General features: G+C 41.7%; 1 protein-coding gene across 1 annotated transcript in view; it reads right to left on the reverse strand.

The window, feature by feature from the left end:
• LOC135559540 (myelin basic protein-like) overlaps positions 1-17,687 on the reverse strand; it is a 51,864-nt gene that overhangs the window by 9,496 nt on the left and 24,681 nt on the right. The window contains exon 3 of the mRNA XM_065000143.1: positions 8,399-8,492. Coding sequence (XP_064856215.1) covers positions 8,399-8,492 — 94 coding nt within the window. The remainder of the gene's footprint in view (positions 1-8,398; positions 8,493-17,687) is intronic.

A 17,687-nucleotide genomic window follows, 5' to 3' on the forward strand; every position in this document is an offset into this window, starting at 1 on the left:
CAGCCTCTTTTATATACGGCCTGACATAAGGCACAGCGAAAGACTATAGCTAAATGCACATAGGGAGACAATACACATGCACATAGATGTACAGTAAATGGATGATCTACTTCTACTGATGAAAAAAATGCTTGAGATAGCTATAGCTAATCTACCATATAGCTGTACAAAGATAGACAGATTACATATTTTGTATTTGTTCCCAATAAAGGCATGAAGTAGAAATGATTCCAGCCGAATAGACATTGGACTAAGAAAGAAAATATATTCGGTAAGTACAACAAAGACCATATAAAGCACACAGCCAAAAGGAATCCTTATCATTTAAATGGTTTTATATCCAATTCAACAGTTCCTCCATTTCAAAATAATAATGTCACAAAATAAATGGAAACCTGTTAACAGATTATTAACTGACCTTTCCCCTGTGGTTGGAACTGAAAATAAAATGTAATTACAGTTATTATTTCCTTTATCTACAGTTTGAGGTGAAACACAATGGATGTCTAGGAGCCAAATGTTATGTCCAACACATTTGAAGGTAAAAAAAAACAAAACACTTACCTTAGAAAACAGCCTGATTAAAGGCCCAGTAGCAATTTACCAGAATATCGTTTTTTTATTTAATTTTTTAACTAATTGACCTATAAAATCGGTTCAATTATTTGAACTCCATTTCATTCCGTTTTTTTCAGTAAGCTCAATGCGCACTTTGCACTGTTTCTCTAGAGATAAATCAGATCCAGACTGAACTGTGCAACGTAGTAGGGAGTTGTAGTTTCCAACAGGCCAATATTCAACATAGTTTAGTGCATAAAACATGGTAAACAACTACAATGACTTGAATCCATTGCGCATCCACCTGTCCGGTTTGTGCTTCTTTTACACCTGCTATGGAAGAGGCAAAAGAACGTGCAATTACGAGGGGATTATAGAGCAGCTGATGCTTCGTGATGCATCTCTACCTGAAAGGACATGGTCTAAGTGATTGATAGATGGTATTCGAATGTATGCCTTATTTACTTTAAAGAGCTACAAAATAGTGATTTTCTAAGTGAATAAATTATGGTTAATAAGTGATAAGCAGTAATGGGCAGTCACTACTATCATGTATTAATTGTTTGATTCTGTGTTGTTACAGCATTCAAACCACATAATCGAAACCGAAATCCATGATTATTTTTTATAAATCGAACAGAAACCGAACAGACCTCAAAAAGCTCAACACTAAGGCCCAGTGCAGTCAAAAATGTAATGTTCCTGTGTTTACATTTCCACACTATGAGGTTGGAACAACACTGTGAAATTGTGAACATGATGATAATGCATTTTCAGTGTAAGAGCTGTTTGAAAAGACCCCCTGAAATCATGAAACCACCATGATACACAATAGTAAAAAAAATAAAAAAATGAATTGTTTTATTTTACCCTTATTTTAGGATAAAATAACAGAGAACACATTCTCATTTACAGCAAAGACGTGGAGAATAGTTACAGGAGAGAGGATGGGGGGATGAATGCACATTGCAGTGTCTGGAACTCTATTGTAGGGATTCGACACCATTCATCCATGAGAAATTCCATAATATGGGGTTTTGTTGATGGTGGTGGAAAACGCCGTCTCAGGCGTCGCTCCAGAATCTCCCATAAAGTGTTCAATTGGGTTGAGATCTGGTGACTGAGATGGCCAAGGCATATGGCTTACATCGTTTCCATGCTCATCAAACCATTCAGTAACCACCACTCGTGCCCTGTGGATGGGGGCATTGGCATCCTATGGGGGGACATAGCCATGGTAGTCAAAATAATGGTCTGTCAAGCATTTCTATACATGACCCTAAGCATGATGGGATGTTAATTGATTAATTCACTCAGGAACCACACCTGTGTGGAAGCACCTGCTTTCAATATACTGTACTTTGTATAACTCATTCACTCAAGTGTTTCCATTAAATGTTGTCAGTTAACGGTAGATATAAAGAGAGAGAGGAACAAAGGACGGGAGAGAGAAAGAGAGCGAGACAAAACTGAGGTATTCTCTCTCAGTCTGTTGTTAAAGTGCAAGCACCAAACAAACTACTAAAGTACACATTCCTCGCAGTCTTGTCTGATAGACAAGAAAATACAACTTTTAACAGGCCCAGAAGAAAATCTAATCCCCGGCATGTTGTGATTCACTCTCCATTTGACATCCTGACCCTTGGAGCTTTTCAATGGAGTTAGTAACGAACAGACAAACGAGCAAACGGCGGATGGAGCGATGGAGGGAAGGGAGCCAGGTTGAAAAACAGCAGCACCCACTCATATCCTCTTCTCCTTCAGCCAGAACAGAAGAGCATAGAGCTCTAACACAATCAGCCCTGAGACAGACTAATGCAGTCTGCTGCAGCATAGGCAAGGCAGCAACACACCCATTAGAAAGGCAGAGGACGGGCCAGGTCCCAAATGCAATCAGAACCAAGACGCAAACATGAAATAGGTAATAATTGACTTATGGTGAAATCATGACATTTTCTTGAAAGAGGCAAGACGGTGGAGATCTTGAACAGGATTGGTCGTTCATTAAAAAAAAAAAGGTAGAAGTCTCTTCCTCTCTTTTTTTCCCCTTTAGATTTGTTTTTTTCTCGGTATAATCTTTTATATCCAAGACCTTCAGCAATTCCTTCCAGTTGCGTTTGAATTCAAATTGAATATCTGAATCGAGTCATTTTGAGCTATTTTGACTTTAAAAAAGGTTGACTGCTTGAGAACACAGTTGTGGTTTCATAATGGCGGTCCCACAAACTTTGGCCACACTTTCCTAAAGAGCAAGTTCAAGTTGATAGAAAAATACACCCACATGGTCTGAAACCTTCTCCAGCATGAGAAAACATTTAACCTGCAATGGGATGTTCTCAGAGAGCCTAGACAGTGTAAGAGAACCACAGCGACGGCACCACGAGAGACATCCTAATTAGAATGTCCCAGTCGCTGTTTGTTTAATTCTATTCCGGGGAAAGGGGAGGGGGGAGGGGTGACAGAATGAAAGGCAGGGGAGAGGGTCAGCTAAGGTAGCCAGACAGGTCAGGAGGATCTGGAGCCAGGGCGGACACAGACATACCAAGGGGACTGTGGCTGCAGCCTGAGTGTAGGCCCCGGAGCAGACCAAGGTAATGGAGGCATAATGGCCTTTTAACAGCAGACAATGCTGACCGGGTGTGTTTGCTCGGGACTGGATAACGAGTGCAAAGTCTGTTAACAGAAAGTGCAGCGTGGATACATTGGAGACCTTTAACGCTCGAGAGGCCTCGGGCGATCAGAGCGGTTCGCTGATGACAACTCAAACAGAACAGACCACTAAGCTGGCTCTCATAAACCACTTTAACCGTGGCAATTTGGTGGGAAATTCCATATTTTTTTTATACTGTCTGTTCCAAGCAATGGTTTCGGTCAGCGTGCTTACCTCACAGGAAGTTGAGAGCAATAATGAATGTTCTTTCCTCTCTCCATGTTGATGAGAGTTATAGAAAGAGGTATTTGACAAAATAACAGCGTGCTAACAGCCTGTTAAGAGTGGTTTAATATTAACAACGCCTGATAAAATAGCACACAGTAAAAGAGCCTGGACTACAGACTGACTCGAGATCAGCATCCACCAACCCTGAATGTTACATACCTGTTGCATCATGCCCTAATAAAAGCCCACACTTCTAAGAATAATAATAACCAACAACCGTAATAATAATGTCTCTCATTGACTTAACATCTCAAAAAGAGCGGTCAGTGCAACAACAACAAAAAAGATCAAGCCTCAAAAGCTCTTCCTCTGTCCTTCGGCCGGTTTTGCTCATCTTAATGTACCAAAAAGCCAATCCAGTGATTTTCTCTATATTAGGTTGCAGCCAGGTGGGTTGTATAAGAACAACTTTGAAATTACATCCCTATAAAATTCTGATAAGGGCTGCAGGGATAATAATTGTATTCGATGTGCCAGGTAAGTGTCTCTCTTCTTAATGAGATCAACGACTTTCACCTGCATCGGAACTCTCTCAAATCCCTTAACACTTTATAGCAGAACCTGAGCCAGGCTAACTTTCCAGCTAAAGGAAGAGTTTCTCCATTTTCAACTTTGTACAGTATAAACAAAAGGGTATCATCCCCACCTAATCCCTTCTGCCACCTCATGCACCACCTTCATAAAATCAGCATTTGTCACTGGCGTACCTTGCCGAACGTCACCAGTGACCATTTTGTGCCTTCTAAAATAGGTTTCCCTCTATCTCAGAATCAGCAAGGTACACCGACAGACAAACATTTATGTTTAATAAATGATAAATTGTGTATAGGTTGTTTGCATGTTATTCTAGGATCAGGTGATATTATATCTGATTTCGACAGGTTAAAAACAGGGTTTCCTTTAGGTGGGGGTTTGAAACAACTGATTTTCAATTGGAGAGCCTAGGACCACTCAGCATTGATCAATGGCAAGTGTTTAACTCGTGGGACATGGATTGGCTGCAGGAGGAAATCTAGTTATGGATCAATCTAAATGCTCTGCACTGTAACATCCACTGCTGATAACAAGGTGCATTATTGAGGATGAAAGAATACCTGCCCGTAATGGCACACAGACTCACCCGCATGCAGACGCACAAAATGTACACATGTAAGCAAGAACGTGCACGCACACACACACACACACACACACACACACACACTAGACCAGTCAATAATCCCAGTTACATGCTACATCTCATGCTTCTTGACCTGTAGTTAACCTTGTTCCCCAACCCTGAATTACCTCCCTCTGTCCATTACCTCTCCTCCACACACACCCCGACCAGATCACTCCACCGTGCAAACAGGCTGTGAGAGACGCAGAGAAAATGTATTTTCTATTGATCTGGTGCTCATGGTAACCAAGGCACACTGAGCTTTCATCTCTTGTTCTGCTACTTGAGGGCACTCTCTACCTTCCATCCCCCCTCTCTCAGTCTCCCCGCTTTCTCGCTCTTCCTTCCCTTCCCTCATTCCTATCCCCTCTCTCTCTTCCCTCCCTCGGTCTCCCTGCCCCATCTCCCTTCCCTCTCTAACGTACAGATCTCTCTTACCCGATTCTCTTTCAGTGTTCTCTACCTTTCCTCTCTCACTTCCCCCTGTCTCTCCACCCTCCCTTATCTTCCCTTCCCTCAATGCAGAAGTGACGAAAGTCCTAAGGCCTTCCTTTGCTCTGTGCCACATGACAAGCACTAGGGTCATCATTACCATTAAGGAATAACAGGCAGCGGCCTTCTCTGTCCCCTGCCTCCTTCACACTGCTCCCCATTAATTAGTGTTGTCTTTGAGTCTCCATGTGCCTCCATGTTTATAGTGATCAGAGGCAGTGGTGCGCCACAGGGGTCGGCAATGAGCTGCTTGTTTGTTGTTCGGCTCCCAGTCGATACTGTGTTCCAGGGTTGTGCTCATGTGCAGGAACACAAAGAACATTACTCCAACGCCCCGGGTGCAACAGCCAGACCTCAGCTCTTTTAATCATAACTGATATAGGTGAAAAGGAGAGAGAATGACCGTTTGCTGTTCAATCCAAGGAGTCTCTGGTGTGGCTGAGGCTTTTGATTTAGGATTGGTGAGATTATCAATTAGATGTTGATATTTTATATGAATGTGTCTGGTTAAACATATGCTCAAATACGTTGTAGATACCTTAAATTCACATTTTTGCTTTGATTGTTAGGCGCAGCCATTGTACGAGGGATAAAGGGGGTTCCAACAAAGTGTTAACAAATCAAAATATATCTTATATTTGAGATTGTTCAAAATAGCCATCCTTTGCCTTGATGACAGCTTTGCACACTGTTGGTATTCTCTCAACCACCTTCATGAGGTAGTGACCTGGACTGCATTTCAATTAACAGGTGTGCATTAAAAGTTAATTTGTGGAATTTCTTCCTTCTTTAATTCGTTTGAGCCATTCAGTTGTGTTGTGGCAATGTAGGGGGGTATACAGAAGATAGCCCTATTTGGAAAAATACCAAGTCCATATTATGGCAAGAACAGCTCAAACAAGCAAAGAGATACGACAGTCAATCATTACTTTAAGACAGGAAAGTCAGTCAATCCGGAAAATGTCAAGAACTTTGAAAGTTTCTTCTAGTGCAGTCGCAAAAACAATCGCTTTGATGAAACTGGCACATATGTGGACCGCTACAGGTAAAGAAGGCCCAGCGTTACCTCTGCTGCAGAGGATAATAAAAATGTAACCTTTATTTAACTAGGCAAGTCAGTTAAGAACAAATTCTTATTTACAATGACGCCCTACACCGACTAAACCCGGACGAAACTGGGCCAATTGTGCGCCATCCTATGGTACTCCCAATCACGGCCGGTTGTGATACAGCTCGAATCGAACCAGGGTGTCTGTAGTGATGCCTCTAGCACTGAGATGCAGTGCCTTAGACCACTGCGCCACTCGGGAGCCAAAGTAAGGATACGGTCATTACAGTTACCAGCCTCAGAAACTGCACCCCAAATAAAAATAAGTTCAAGTAACAGACACGCCTCGGCATCAACTGTTCAGAGGAGACTGCGTGAACCAGGCCTTTGTGGTCTAATTGCTAGAAAGAAACCACAACTAAAAGACACCAATAAGAAAAAGATACTTGCTTGGACCAAGAAACATGAGCAATGGACATTAGATCGGTGGAAATCTGTCCTTTGGTCTGATGAGTCCAAATTGGAGATTTTTGGTTGCAACCGCCGTGTCTTGTAGGTGAACGGATGATTTCCATATGTGTGGTTCCCACCATGAAGCATGGAGGAGGAGGTGTGATGGTGCTTTGCTGGTAACACTGTCAGTGATCCATTTAGAATTCAAGGCACACATAACCAGCATGGCTACCACATTATTCTGCAGCGATACGCCATCGCATCCTGTTTGCGCTTAGTGGGGCTAACATTTGTTTTTCAACAGGACAATGACCCAACACACCTCCAGGCTGTGAAAGGGCTATTTGACCAAGAAGGAGAGTGATGGAGTGATGCATCAGATGACCTGGCCTCCACAATCACCCGAGCTCATCCAAATTGAGGTGGCTTGGGATGAGTTGGATCACAGAACGAAGGAAAAGCGGCCAAAAAGTGCTCAGCATATATGAGAAATCCTTCAAGTATTCCAGGTGAAGCTGGTTGAGAGAATACCAAGAGTGTGTAAAGCTGTCAGAGGAAAAGGGTGGCTACTTTGAAGAATCTAAAATATATTTTAATTTGTTTAAAAAAAAAATTACTACATGATTCCATGTGTTATTTCATAGTTTTGATGTCTTCACTATTATTATACAATGTAGAAAATAGTAAAAATAAAGAAAAACCCTTGAATAAGTAGGTGTCCAAACTTTTGACTGGTACTGTATGTCCAAATAATTTGATTTAGAACACTTCATGGGAAACCTCAACTGCATGTAAAATATGAAACTAACTCACATCAGCATTTCTAAAGTGCACCGTTTGCCTCCTTTACTGGTAGCCATCACCACCACTGTAGAGAAATCAGTGTGGTCAACCAGCTAGGACTCTCAGTCAGCTTTCTGTGGCTCTGTTAGAACACAATGGATTCTGCCCTCACCTGTTAGGTTGGAGTACTACAGTTAGGGCACAATCATCTTTTTATACATTTCTTGTATTCCTACATTTCTTATTTGTCGAGTCATACCCTGGGATGCATCCACAGTGAATACAAAATGTGCAAAGCTCTCAATATAATATTAGATCAGACAGTCCAAGTAGCCTAGAGGAGTAGAGGTAGATGAAACACAACCTCATTTTACAGGTTGACAGTGTGCGGAGGGAGGGAACAGGGGATGTAGCACTCTTTCCATTACCAGGTTGGGTCACACCCATCACCATTAGCAATGAATCCCTGGGCCACGGATACCTTGTCATCACCCGGACCCGGACCCTGAACTGAAAGATACTCCGCATTGAGAGATGGTCTGCATTTGTGTTAAGAAGCACAGTTTTTTTTTCTTGCCGCTGAAAAAGGTTCACACTGTCTAAATCCTTTAAGGTAACTGCTTGAAGTGGGCTGTTGCTGACTGGTATAGAGTACCAGCAACTCAAATGTTCCACTTTAGTACCAGAAACCCATGCAAAATATTGGCACCCTAGAGTACCGGCACCTATTTTATTCCACTTGAAGCAATGATTCAGAGATCTTTCAGCATTTAGGGAACACCTTTTATTACAACCTTTAAATCATTATGATGCAACAGCATTGTAGCATAGGGGGGAAAAAAGTCTTATTTAATCACGACAACCCTTTCCATCGTTTGTAACTGTATGTATTATGGCAGAATTTGCTTTGTGTCTGCTTATGTTCTTCACCAAAAATCACAAAAACGACAAATAAAAAGAAACTCCTTACCAAAGACCTCGTCTTGTGATTCGGGTTCTGCCATGGTCTCACCAATGGGTGCTGGTTCTATGGTCTGTTCTGCTTCTGGTTCTGCTGACAAAGGCTTTAAAAGAGAGAGGGAGAGAGAGAGAGAGCACAAAACAGAAAGAGGTGAGCGGAGATACCATGGCAACAGAACAGAGGCTTTTCATTATCAGCCACATGGAGCCAAATCTGATATTTGTTTAGACCTTACCTGAATTATCGCAGCACACAAAAGTCAGGCACATTTGCAGAATTTTGGGGATGTACATATTAGCAAAAAAACACTGCTAAATGCATTAACTTCCCTCTCCTCTAAACACTTATACACCATCACACACACTACTGTTCAGTTGTGCACCGGGGCCTCCCACTCTTTCTATTCTGATTAGACCCAGTTGCTGTTCTGTGAAGGGAGTAGCACACAGTGTTGTACAAGATATTCAATTTCTTGGCAATTTCTCACATGGAATAGCCTTCATTTTTCAGAACAAGAATAGACTGACGAGTTTCAGAAGAAAGGGCTTAGCAAAAGGGTTTTCTAATGATCAATTAGCCTTTTAAAATGATAAACCTGGATTAGCTAACTGAACGTGCCATTTGAATGCAGAAGTGATGGTTGCTGATAATGAGCCTATGTACACCTATGTAGATATTCCAAAACAAATCTGCCGTTTCCAGCTACAATAGTCATTTACAACATTAATGTCTACACCGTATTTCTGATCAATTTGATGTTATTTTAATGGACAAAAAAAAGTGTTTCTCTTTCAAAAACAAGGACCTTTCTAAGTGACCCCAAAACATTAAGGACACCTTCCTAATATTGAGTTGCACACCCCACTTTTGCCCTCAGAACAGCCTCAATTCATTGGGGCATGGACTCTACAAGGTGTCGAAAGCACTCCACAGGGATGCTGGCCTATGTTGACTCCAATGCTTCCCACAGTTGTGTCAAGTTGGCTGGCACCTACTACTATACCCCGTTCAAAGGCACTTAAATATTGTGTCATGCCCATTCTCTCTCTGAATGGCACACATACACAATCAATGTCTCAATTGTCTCAAAGCTTAAAAATACTTCTTTAACCTGTCTCCTCCCTTTCATCTACACTGATTGAAGTGGATTTAACAAGTGGCATCAATAAGGGAACAGAAATAGCTTTCACCTGGATTCACCTGGTAAGTCGACGTCATGGAAAGAGCAGGTGTCCTTAATGTTTTGTACACTCAGTGTAAATGCGCACACAAAACACAAAAACGCACGTGCAAACACACACAAGCGCACATGCACAAACGTCAACAACAAATATACATTAGAAATATAGAAAATTGTCCGTCTAAAGAAGCTGTTTCCGGGAACCAAGCTCATGGTGTGTTCCAAGATATTATGGTGACTCAGCTGGACTGAAATTGTGTTCTTTTTAAGTATACCTTGAAGTCAATAGTGTCTTACGCATCCCGTTCCATGAATTCCTATTAAAATGTACCATTATCTGAGCACTGGTGGTACATTAACTATACAATATACTGTATTAATTTCCCATTACTCACCATTCGAAACCTTTTGAAATCCCCTTTCCAGTCACATTCCCCCCCCCCCCCATCTCCTCCCAAAAAGATAACACCCCTCCTCGCTTCTCGGACTGCTTTTTATCACAAACCGTGGAGGACTTTGAAAACTATTTTATTTCTACAAAGTGGGCTATGCAGCCACATGAGCGGCGGCCTAGCCTTCTTGTCACCATCCTCAGGCAGAAGCTGACGACGTGACTTTGCACCTGCTTATCATAATAGAGGGATAATATTTCCATCTTGTTGAGAAGAGCATCCCAGGGGGAGAGGACAGATGGAGGGTAGCAGCACAGCAGTATGGGCCCCTGGGGCTTCGCTGCCTCTGCTACACAGCACGAGATAAGACCAGCCACTCGCACCACAATGGCGGGGAAATAAAATTCACCTTTTTGAGGAGGGCCGAGGCGGAGGTTAATGCTAAATCTAGCAGCATAATACCTACTCTTGCTGCAGAAACAGGTCGACTGGGAGAGAATGCAATCTCAACCGGAATCTGTCTGTTCTCTATATTCAAAGAGGTTCTTCATATAAAGCATGCCAATCTATTTCTCCAAGGTTAGGCCTATCAGTCTGATATTTCTTGAAATGCTACCTTTTGAAAATGTCTTTATCTAATATCAATTGGATGAGCTTTCGAATGGATGTATATAAAAGATGAGCTGGTTCTCCTTTTTTCCATTTGTAGTTTCCAAAAGCTTTCTAAGCTCTTATAGTCTGGGGGGGGGGGGGATTTGGAGTGTAGTGATTGGAACCTCTCATGACTTGGAGAGATTTCTTAGAGAGTCAAAGGTCACGGTCTTATCCGTTTCCTCTCTGATAGCTGTGCCCTTAAGCGTTAGTGTTCATCCCCGAAAGGAATGGTGAACGGGGACTTGGAGACTCCATCCCACAGATTTCTTCTCGAACAGCAGGATGTGCTCACACTGCAAATGTTCACAATAATCGCACAGACCTACTCACATTAAGTATGATTGCTCACGAGTCCCCCGCCTCAGGCTCCTCAAAGCCTCCAACTTGAAAAATAGACTTATTTCAAACCACCTGCAACCAAACTAGTGTATAGGGTAATTAGCCAAACGTCTTAAGCACCCATGACATGGCAAGTAATGTGGCCACCTAGGAATTTGACATTGTTCTTAAAACAAGAAAACAACAATACTCTATTCCCAAGGGATACTTATAGCCTATAGCTCATCAATACCAAACAAAAAGCCTGGCCTCGACGAAAAGGATGTAGTCTTACTGAGGGATCGTACAACTTCTAAATCCGCATCCCGATAAATATATTTCAAACAGAGAGTAAAGCAATATTGCTGCCCACAGATATAAAATCAGAGTCAGGAAATAGACAAAGAAGGATCACATTGAACTTAAACTGTAAGGATGTTTTATCAGAGTACCAACATGCAATTACTTGAGATCAGGGAAAATGACAGCCCTCAGCGAATTGACCATTTAATATTACAATTCATAATTATACAAAGAGCTGGTAATTTAACAGCATGTATCCCACTTTAATTATGCGCAAAACAAATTAGTGTTCGAAAGTATATCCATGCACAAAATGTAATAGGATAAATGTCAGTGGTGCTGTGACATTAATGGTGAAAACAAGTATCAGCATCAAACAACACTCATCTGTACAACTGCAAGGCACCCTAGTCTCATGAATATTACCTAGTCAAAGACTTTCTGCTGTGTTCGACAGGTCGTCATTGCAAAGAAGAATCCATTCTTCTCTGTAAAAAAATGAAAAGTTAAATACGAAATAAATATATCTGCTGCATTTGTCCCTGCGTAGGTCTCCAAATGTGGAATGTATTTGCGTTCTAGCAGTAATATCCGGAGATACTCTCTTTACCTTAAAGGAATGTTGTGGGGTGTTTTACTTCCTTGTTTCGGAGAGCAGTGAACATGAATGTTACTATGGGGAATGATTGCGTAACATGGGGGAGAGCAAGTACAGGAAGGGTAGCGCTTCTGCGGCTACCCAAGCATGAACAAACAGGTTTGGAACAAATGAGAAGGAGCTATTTTACAACCCCCTTAACATTAGGGAAAGATACTGAACAAACCTGGGTTCAATACTATTTGAGATAATTTCAGATACTTTATCTGTGCTTGATTGCACTAACCTGGCTTAATGAACCAATAAAAAAAAAGGCCCAAAACTGCAAACCCTGCCCATTTGGCACTCCCAGCAAACACTCAAAGTATTTGAAACCTTTCAAATAGTATTTCAACCCATATCTGCTACTAAACACAATTCCAGTCAGGCAGGAACATGAGAGTGTGTAAGTTACAGTACAACACAAAAATAAACTCTTCTCAGGGCGGGGATGCGTGGACAATAGCCTAACATCAGGATCACTAACTGAGCCTCAGGCTCCCTCCACTGGAGACTGGATTTACACGCTGCTTCTCCTTTTAATCCACAATGCATTCACTCAATACAACATGACTCTCTTGAAACTGAGAAAAAGCCAATAAGGTGGCTTTCAAAATGGCAGAACGTGATCAACCGCTCTGGAAGTTGGACATGGATTAGGGTCTCCACAACAGTTCACAATGCAGGCTTATCAGACAGGAGATTGGATTCTACCACAGGCCTGATAATGCATTAAATTTTCCTCAGACACAACCACGTCTCCCAAATCGGCTTTGTGAGGATGGATAAATAGTCCTATCCCCGATGTACGTGTGTCTCAGTGTATGCATAAGGCCTTATAGCCAGCACCATAATGGTTGACTTGGAATCAATGTTGTGTGTGTGTGTGTGGGGGGGGGGGGGTATATCAGCTGTGATACAAAAATATTACAACTCAATATACAGAACATTAGGAACACCTGATCTTTCCATGCCATAGACTGACCAGGTGAACGTTTTGATCTCTTTATATTTAAGTGCCTTTGAACAGGGTATGGTAGTAGGTGCCAGGCGCCCCAGTTTGAGTGTGTCACCACCCAAAGGATATCCAGCATTGGATATCCAATGGGAAGCATTGGATTCAACATGTGACCTCCACTGACTTCTCGAAACATGATGTGGTCCTCTCGCTTCCACTCAGCACTGTCACAATGCTGTGTTGATAAAACACCAAGTCAACGCTCTGATTAATGTGAAGATGACACTGCCAGAGAGAAAGACCGCCGTCAAATGAGCATGCATAATACTAAATGCATACTACTAAATCACATGAGTGTAATACTCTAAATGTATTGTTTATATTGTATACTTTTTGTGTTTAGTCCATCCACTCCACTGAAAATGTCATTAAAAAGACGCTAATTATATTGTGCCATTCATTTTTAGCTAGGTTTCCATCCAATTGACAGATTATCATGTGAATATTCAAAAATCTGTACAAATAAAATATGCGCATTTTCCCACCAGAGATGTGTTTCCATCAAATTAACTTGTTGTGGATAAAAAGTCTGTGCGTGATGACAAGATAACAAAATAACTTTTGCTGTTAAATCCCCATGTACTGAATAAAAATACAAGTTAAATGGGTTTCCATCGCATTTTCAACTCTACTGACAGTTGTCTCACTAACAATGTGTTACATAGTGAATGTGCCCCCTCTGGTACTGGCACGTAAACCTCAGCCAACAGCTTGCAGATACATAGACTACTTGCGGGCACAGCCTACATGATGAGATTTTCATGAACAAAATAGCAAGATTATTTGAATTTGTCAAATGACAACCAAGCGTCGATCATCATGTACCCAGAATAAGACCATCTAAATGTATTGGAAATGAGCATCAAGGTCATCACCTTGCACTTTCACCACATGGTGAAGTTCAACGTAACTTATTTCATCTGTAGCCTAGTAATCTGCATGCTTTAGTAATGGGAGGACCACACAACATGTCATCGAGTGACTCCAAGTTTACTTCAATATGATGGTTATTATAGAAATATTTGCACAAAAAAAAAGCATTTCTACCTACATTTCACACACAATACATTTTATAAATAAAAAAAGATCCCACCTTGTCTAGCATATTTCATTTTTTCGACAAATTTGCTGTTTCCATTAGGCCTGTCATGACATGTTTTTATTATCCAACGTGTTTTACTCACATAAAAAGGTTGGACGGAAACCCGGATATGGTCTCTAAGCACATACTGACCTAAGGTAAAACAAAGACAGCAACACAAATACATATTTAAAAATATGACATCAGTCTTTGATTTGACACCTTATCTAGCAGTTGCTAACTCTCTTTATACACTTTCCTCCTCCCCACTCTGGTCTCAGCTCTCTCATAGAGTGTGTCTTGCAGAAACGGGAACCAATTGAAACCTGTATTTGGTTGCCTGCCTTACCACTGTGAGCCTTTCTGGGCTGGGCTCTCATGTTCTTTTTTTCTGGTACCCAGCAGGCTGGCTGAGTCTGACAGAGCCCCATACATCCTCATCAACCCCGGGACAGGTGGCCAGGACAGGCAGGCCCTAGCCTGGGTTTCCCCATCACTGTCCTGTTGTCTAGGTAAGCCCACGCCAGGAACGTTAAGGCCTCGTTATTCTGTGCTTCTGACACCATTCAAAAAAAGGCTGTCTTCCCTTTTTTTTTCTCCCTCTGTCTTTTCTAATTCCATTATGCGGTGGAGGAGGAGAAGAGTCGGGCAAAAGTTGATTGCAGCCGCAGCTGAATTTTAATGGCGCCCTATTTTCTCTGCTGTAATTTCAAAATCTGTGACAAATTGACTTCGGCAAGGCGGAGGTTAATTACCTGATGTCGTTAAAGTACATTACTCACCATTTAAATCCCCCTCTTTCCTCCCCACCCACACACCGCAACAGACAGGAACAATAGGTGGGGTGCAATTTCGGGATTCGGAGAGCGAGACACAGAGAAAACAACTCACCTCTTAATCATCTTTGTTCTGTTCAATTGCGGCAGCATCGCATTCTGCTTTTTTTTCCAGTAAAGTAGCAGCTCTCAGACCCAACCTGACTGAAAACAGTGGTGTGTTATTGTTAAATGAGCCTCTACTTGTCCTTATCGGTGGACCACACAGCATTGAGGCAGCAACTGTATATGCAAAACACAGGTAAGAGTTCAACGAAAACCATGGAAACACCATGCACCCCCCCCCCCCCCCCCCCGTCAGGGATAGATCCAGAATATCTCTCAGTGCAGCCCGTATAATTAGCCTACATTTATTCATGTGTTCAACACTATGTTGGGGTACACATCTAAGTATGAGGCTTGTTTGGATGTCAACCTCAACACATGTTAATTTCATAATCACCAATTAACGACATTACAGTAAAAAATTACTTCAACTTCCACCACCGATTTCTATTTGGCTAGCTACCACCTTATCCAAGCGAGAGCTAACCATTAGCAAATAAATAAATAAATTAAACCTGAAAAAGGACAACTTCTAAATATTATGCATCGAAAACAACCAAATATACAATATATGTCGATCAGATTTTAGTAACCACATTGTGGGCCTGTTAGGACACAAAAATAACTACGGATTGGACAAATATCCACTTCGTTAGATCCGTTTTTTATTTTTTTATGGCGCCAATGACGAAGTCCTTGCTATCCCCCATGATCTCTGACCTTATGTATAGAGCAAATGGAATAACATCAGATTAAACCTCTTCTGAAAACTGTTTCAGGTAAAGGTCTACCATCTATGAAAAGACAAAACACTTTGTTTGTGCATGGACCTCAAAAATATAAAATGTAGGCCTTTAAGTTAGGCTTTTAACCATAGGTCATATGGACAATTTTTGAGATAAACACGAAACTCAAATGAATCAAACAAAAAGGTGAGAACGTTGTTTTTATCTTACGTGTTGTATTCACTACCTACAGTACAAAGCCACCCAAGGCCTTACAGACATCAAGCCATAGAAATAGAATAATTACTATTCTCTTTCTATGAGTCAAGCAACGTCAGAGCCAAAGGTTTTATCTTCATGTTTATAAAACAACACGCCAGCCTATAGGCTAAGATGAATGACTTCATACACAGTAGACATCAACACTGATATAATGTCCAGTGTCTTTGAGAGCAAAAGTGTTTGACATGGTCCCATTTTTGATTAGGTGTGTTATACAGCCAACGGTTAGAAGTTAAAATGGCTACGTCAAACAAATGTCATCCATCAGCGAGCACAAAGGCTCTCTAAGGCTTTGGCTTAATCCGGTTTATTCTACTGAGTGGACAGGACAAACCACAGAGGGCTAACCAGCATCAGAATGACCACCCAAACACTAGGGCATGGAATTGCCAGGATCTCACAACACGACATTATCACGTTACTTAGGTGTACAGTATGTATTGCCATTCTATATGTATCACAATTCTATATGTTTTATTTTACGTTTATTTAAGCAGGTAGGCCAGTTGAGAACAAGTTCTCAGTTACAACTGTGACCTGGCCAAGATCAAGCAAAGCAGTGCAACAAACAACACAAACAACACATGGGATAAACAAACGTACAGTCAATAACACAATAGAAAAGTATATATACAGTGTGTGCAAATGTAGTAATATTAGGGAGGTAAGGCAATAAATAGGCCATAGTGGTGAAATAATTACAATTTAGCGATTAAACACTGGAGTGATAGATGTGCAGAAGATGAATGTGCAAGTAGAGATACTGGGGTGCAAAGGAGCAAAAAATAAATAACAATATGGGGATGAGGTAGTTGGGTGGGATATTTACAGATGGGCTGTGTACAGGTGCAATGATCAGTAAGCTGCTCTGACAGCTGATGCTTAAAGTTAGTGAGGGAGATAAGACTCCAGCTTCAGTGATTTTGCAATTCATTCCAGTCATTGGCAGCAGAGAAGTGGAAGGAAAGGCGGCCAAAGTAGGAGTTGGCTTTGGGGATGACCAGTGAAATATACCTGCTGGAGAGCGTGCTACGGGTGGGTTGAAAGCCTTGACCAGGTCGATGAAGACGGATGCACAGTATTGTCTTTTATCGATGGCAGTTATGATATTGTTTAGGACCTTGAGCATGGCTGAGGTGCACCCATGACCAGCTCGGAAACCAGATTGCCTAGCGGAGCAGGTACGGAGGGATCCAAAATGGTCAGTGATCTGTTTGTTCACTTGGCGTTCGAAGACATTAGAAAAGGGAGGGTGGGATAGATATAAGTCAGTAACAGTTTGGGTCTAGTGTCTCCCCCTTTGAAGAGGGAAATGACCACCGCAGCTTTCCAATCTTTCCAATCTTCCAATCTAGGGATCTCAGACGATACGAAAGAGGTTGAACAGGCTAGTAATAGGTCTTGCAACAATTGCGGTGGATCATTTTAGAAAGAGAGGGGCCAGATTGTCTAGCCCAGCTGATTTGTAGGGGTCGAGATTTTGCAGTTCTTTCAGAACATCAGCTATCTGGATTTGGATGAAGGAGAAATAGGGGAGGCTTGGGCAAGTTGTTGTGGGGGGTGCAGAGCTGTTGACCAGGGTAAGGGTAGCCAGGTGGAATGCATGGCCAGCCATAGAAAAATGCTTATTGAAATTCTCGACTATCGTAGATTTATCGGTGGTGACGGTTTTTCCTAGTCTCAGTGCAGTGGGCAGCTGGGAGGAGGCACTCTTATTCTCCATGGACTTTACAGTGTCCCAAAACCTTTTGGAGTTTGTACTACAGGATGAACAATGTATGTTTGAAAAAGCTAGCCTTTGCTTTCCTAACTGACCGTGTATATTGG

This window comes from Oncorhynchus nerka, linkage group LG14 (assembly GCF_034236695.1).
Source record: "Oncorhynchus nerka isolate Pitt River linkage group LG14, Oner_Uvic_2.0, whole genome shotgun sequence".
NCBI classification, from domain to species: domain Eukaryota; kingdom Metazoa; phylum Chordata; class Actinopteri; order Salmoniformes; family Salmonidae; genus Oncorhynchus; species Oncorhynchus nerka.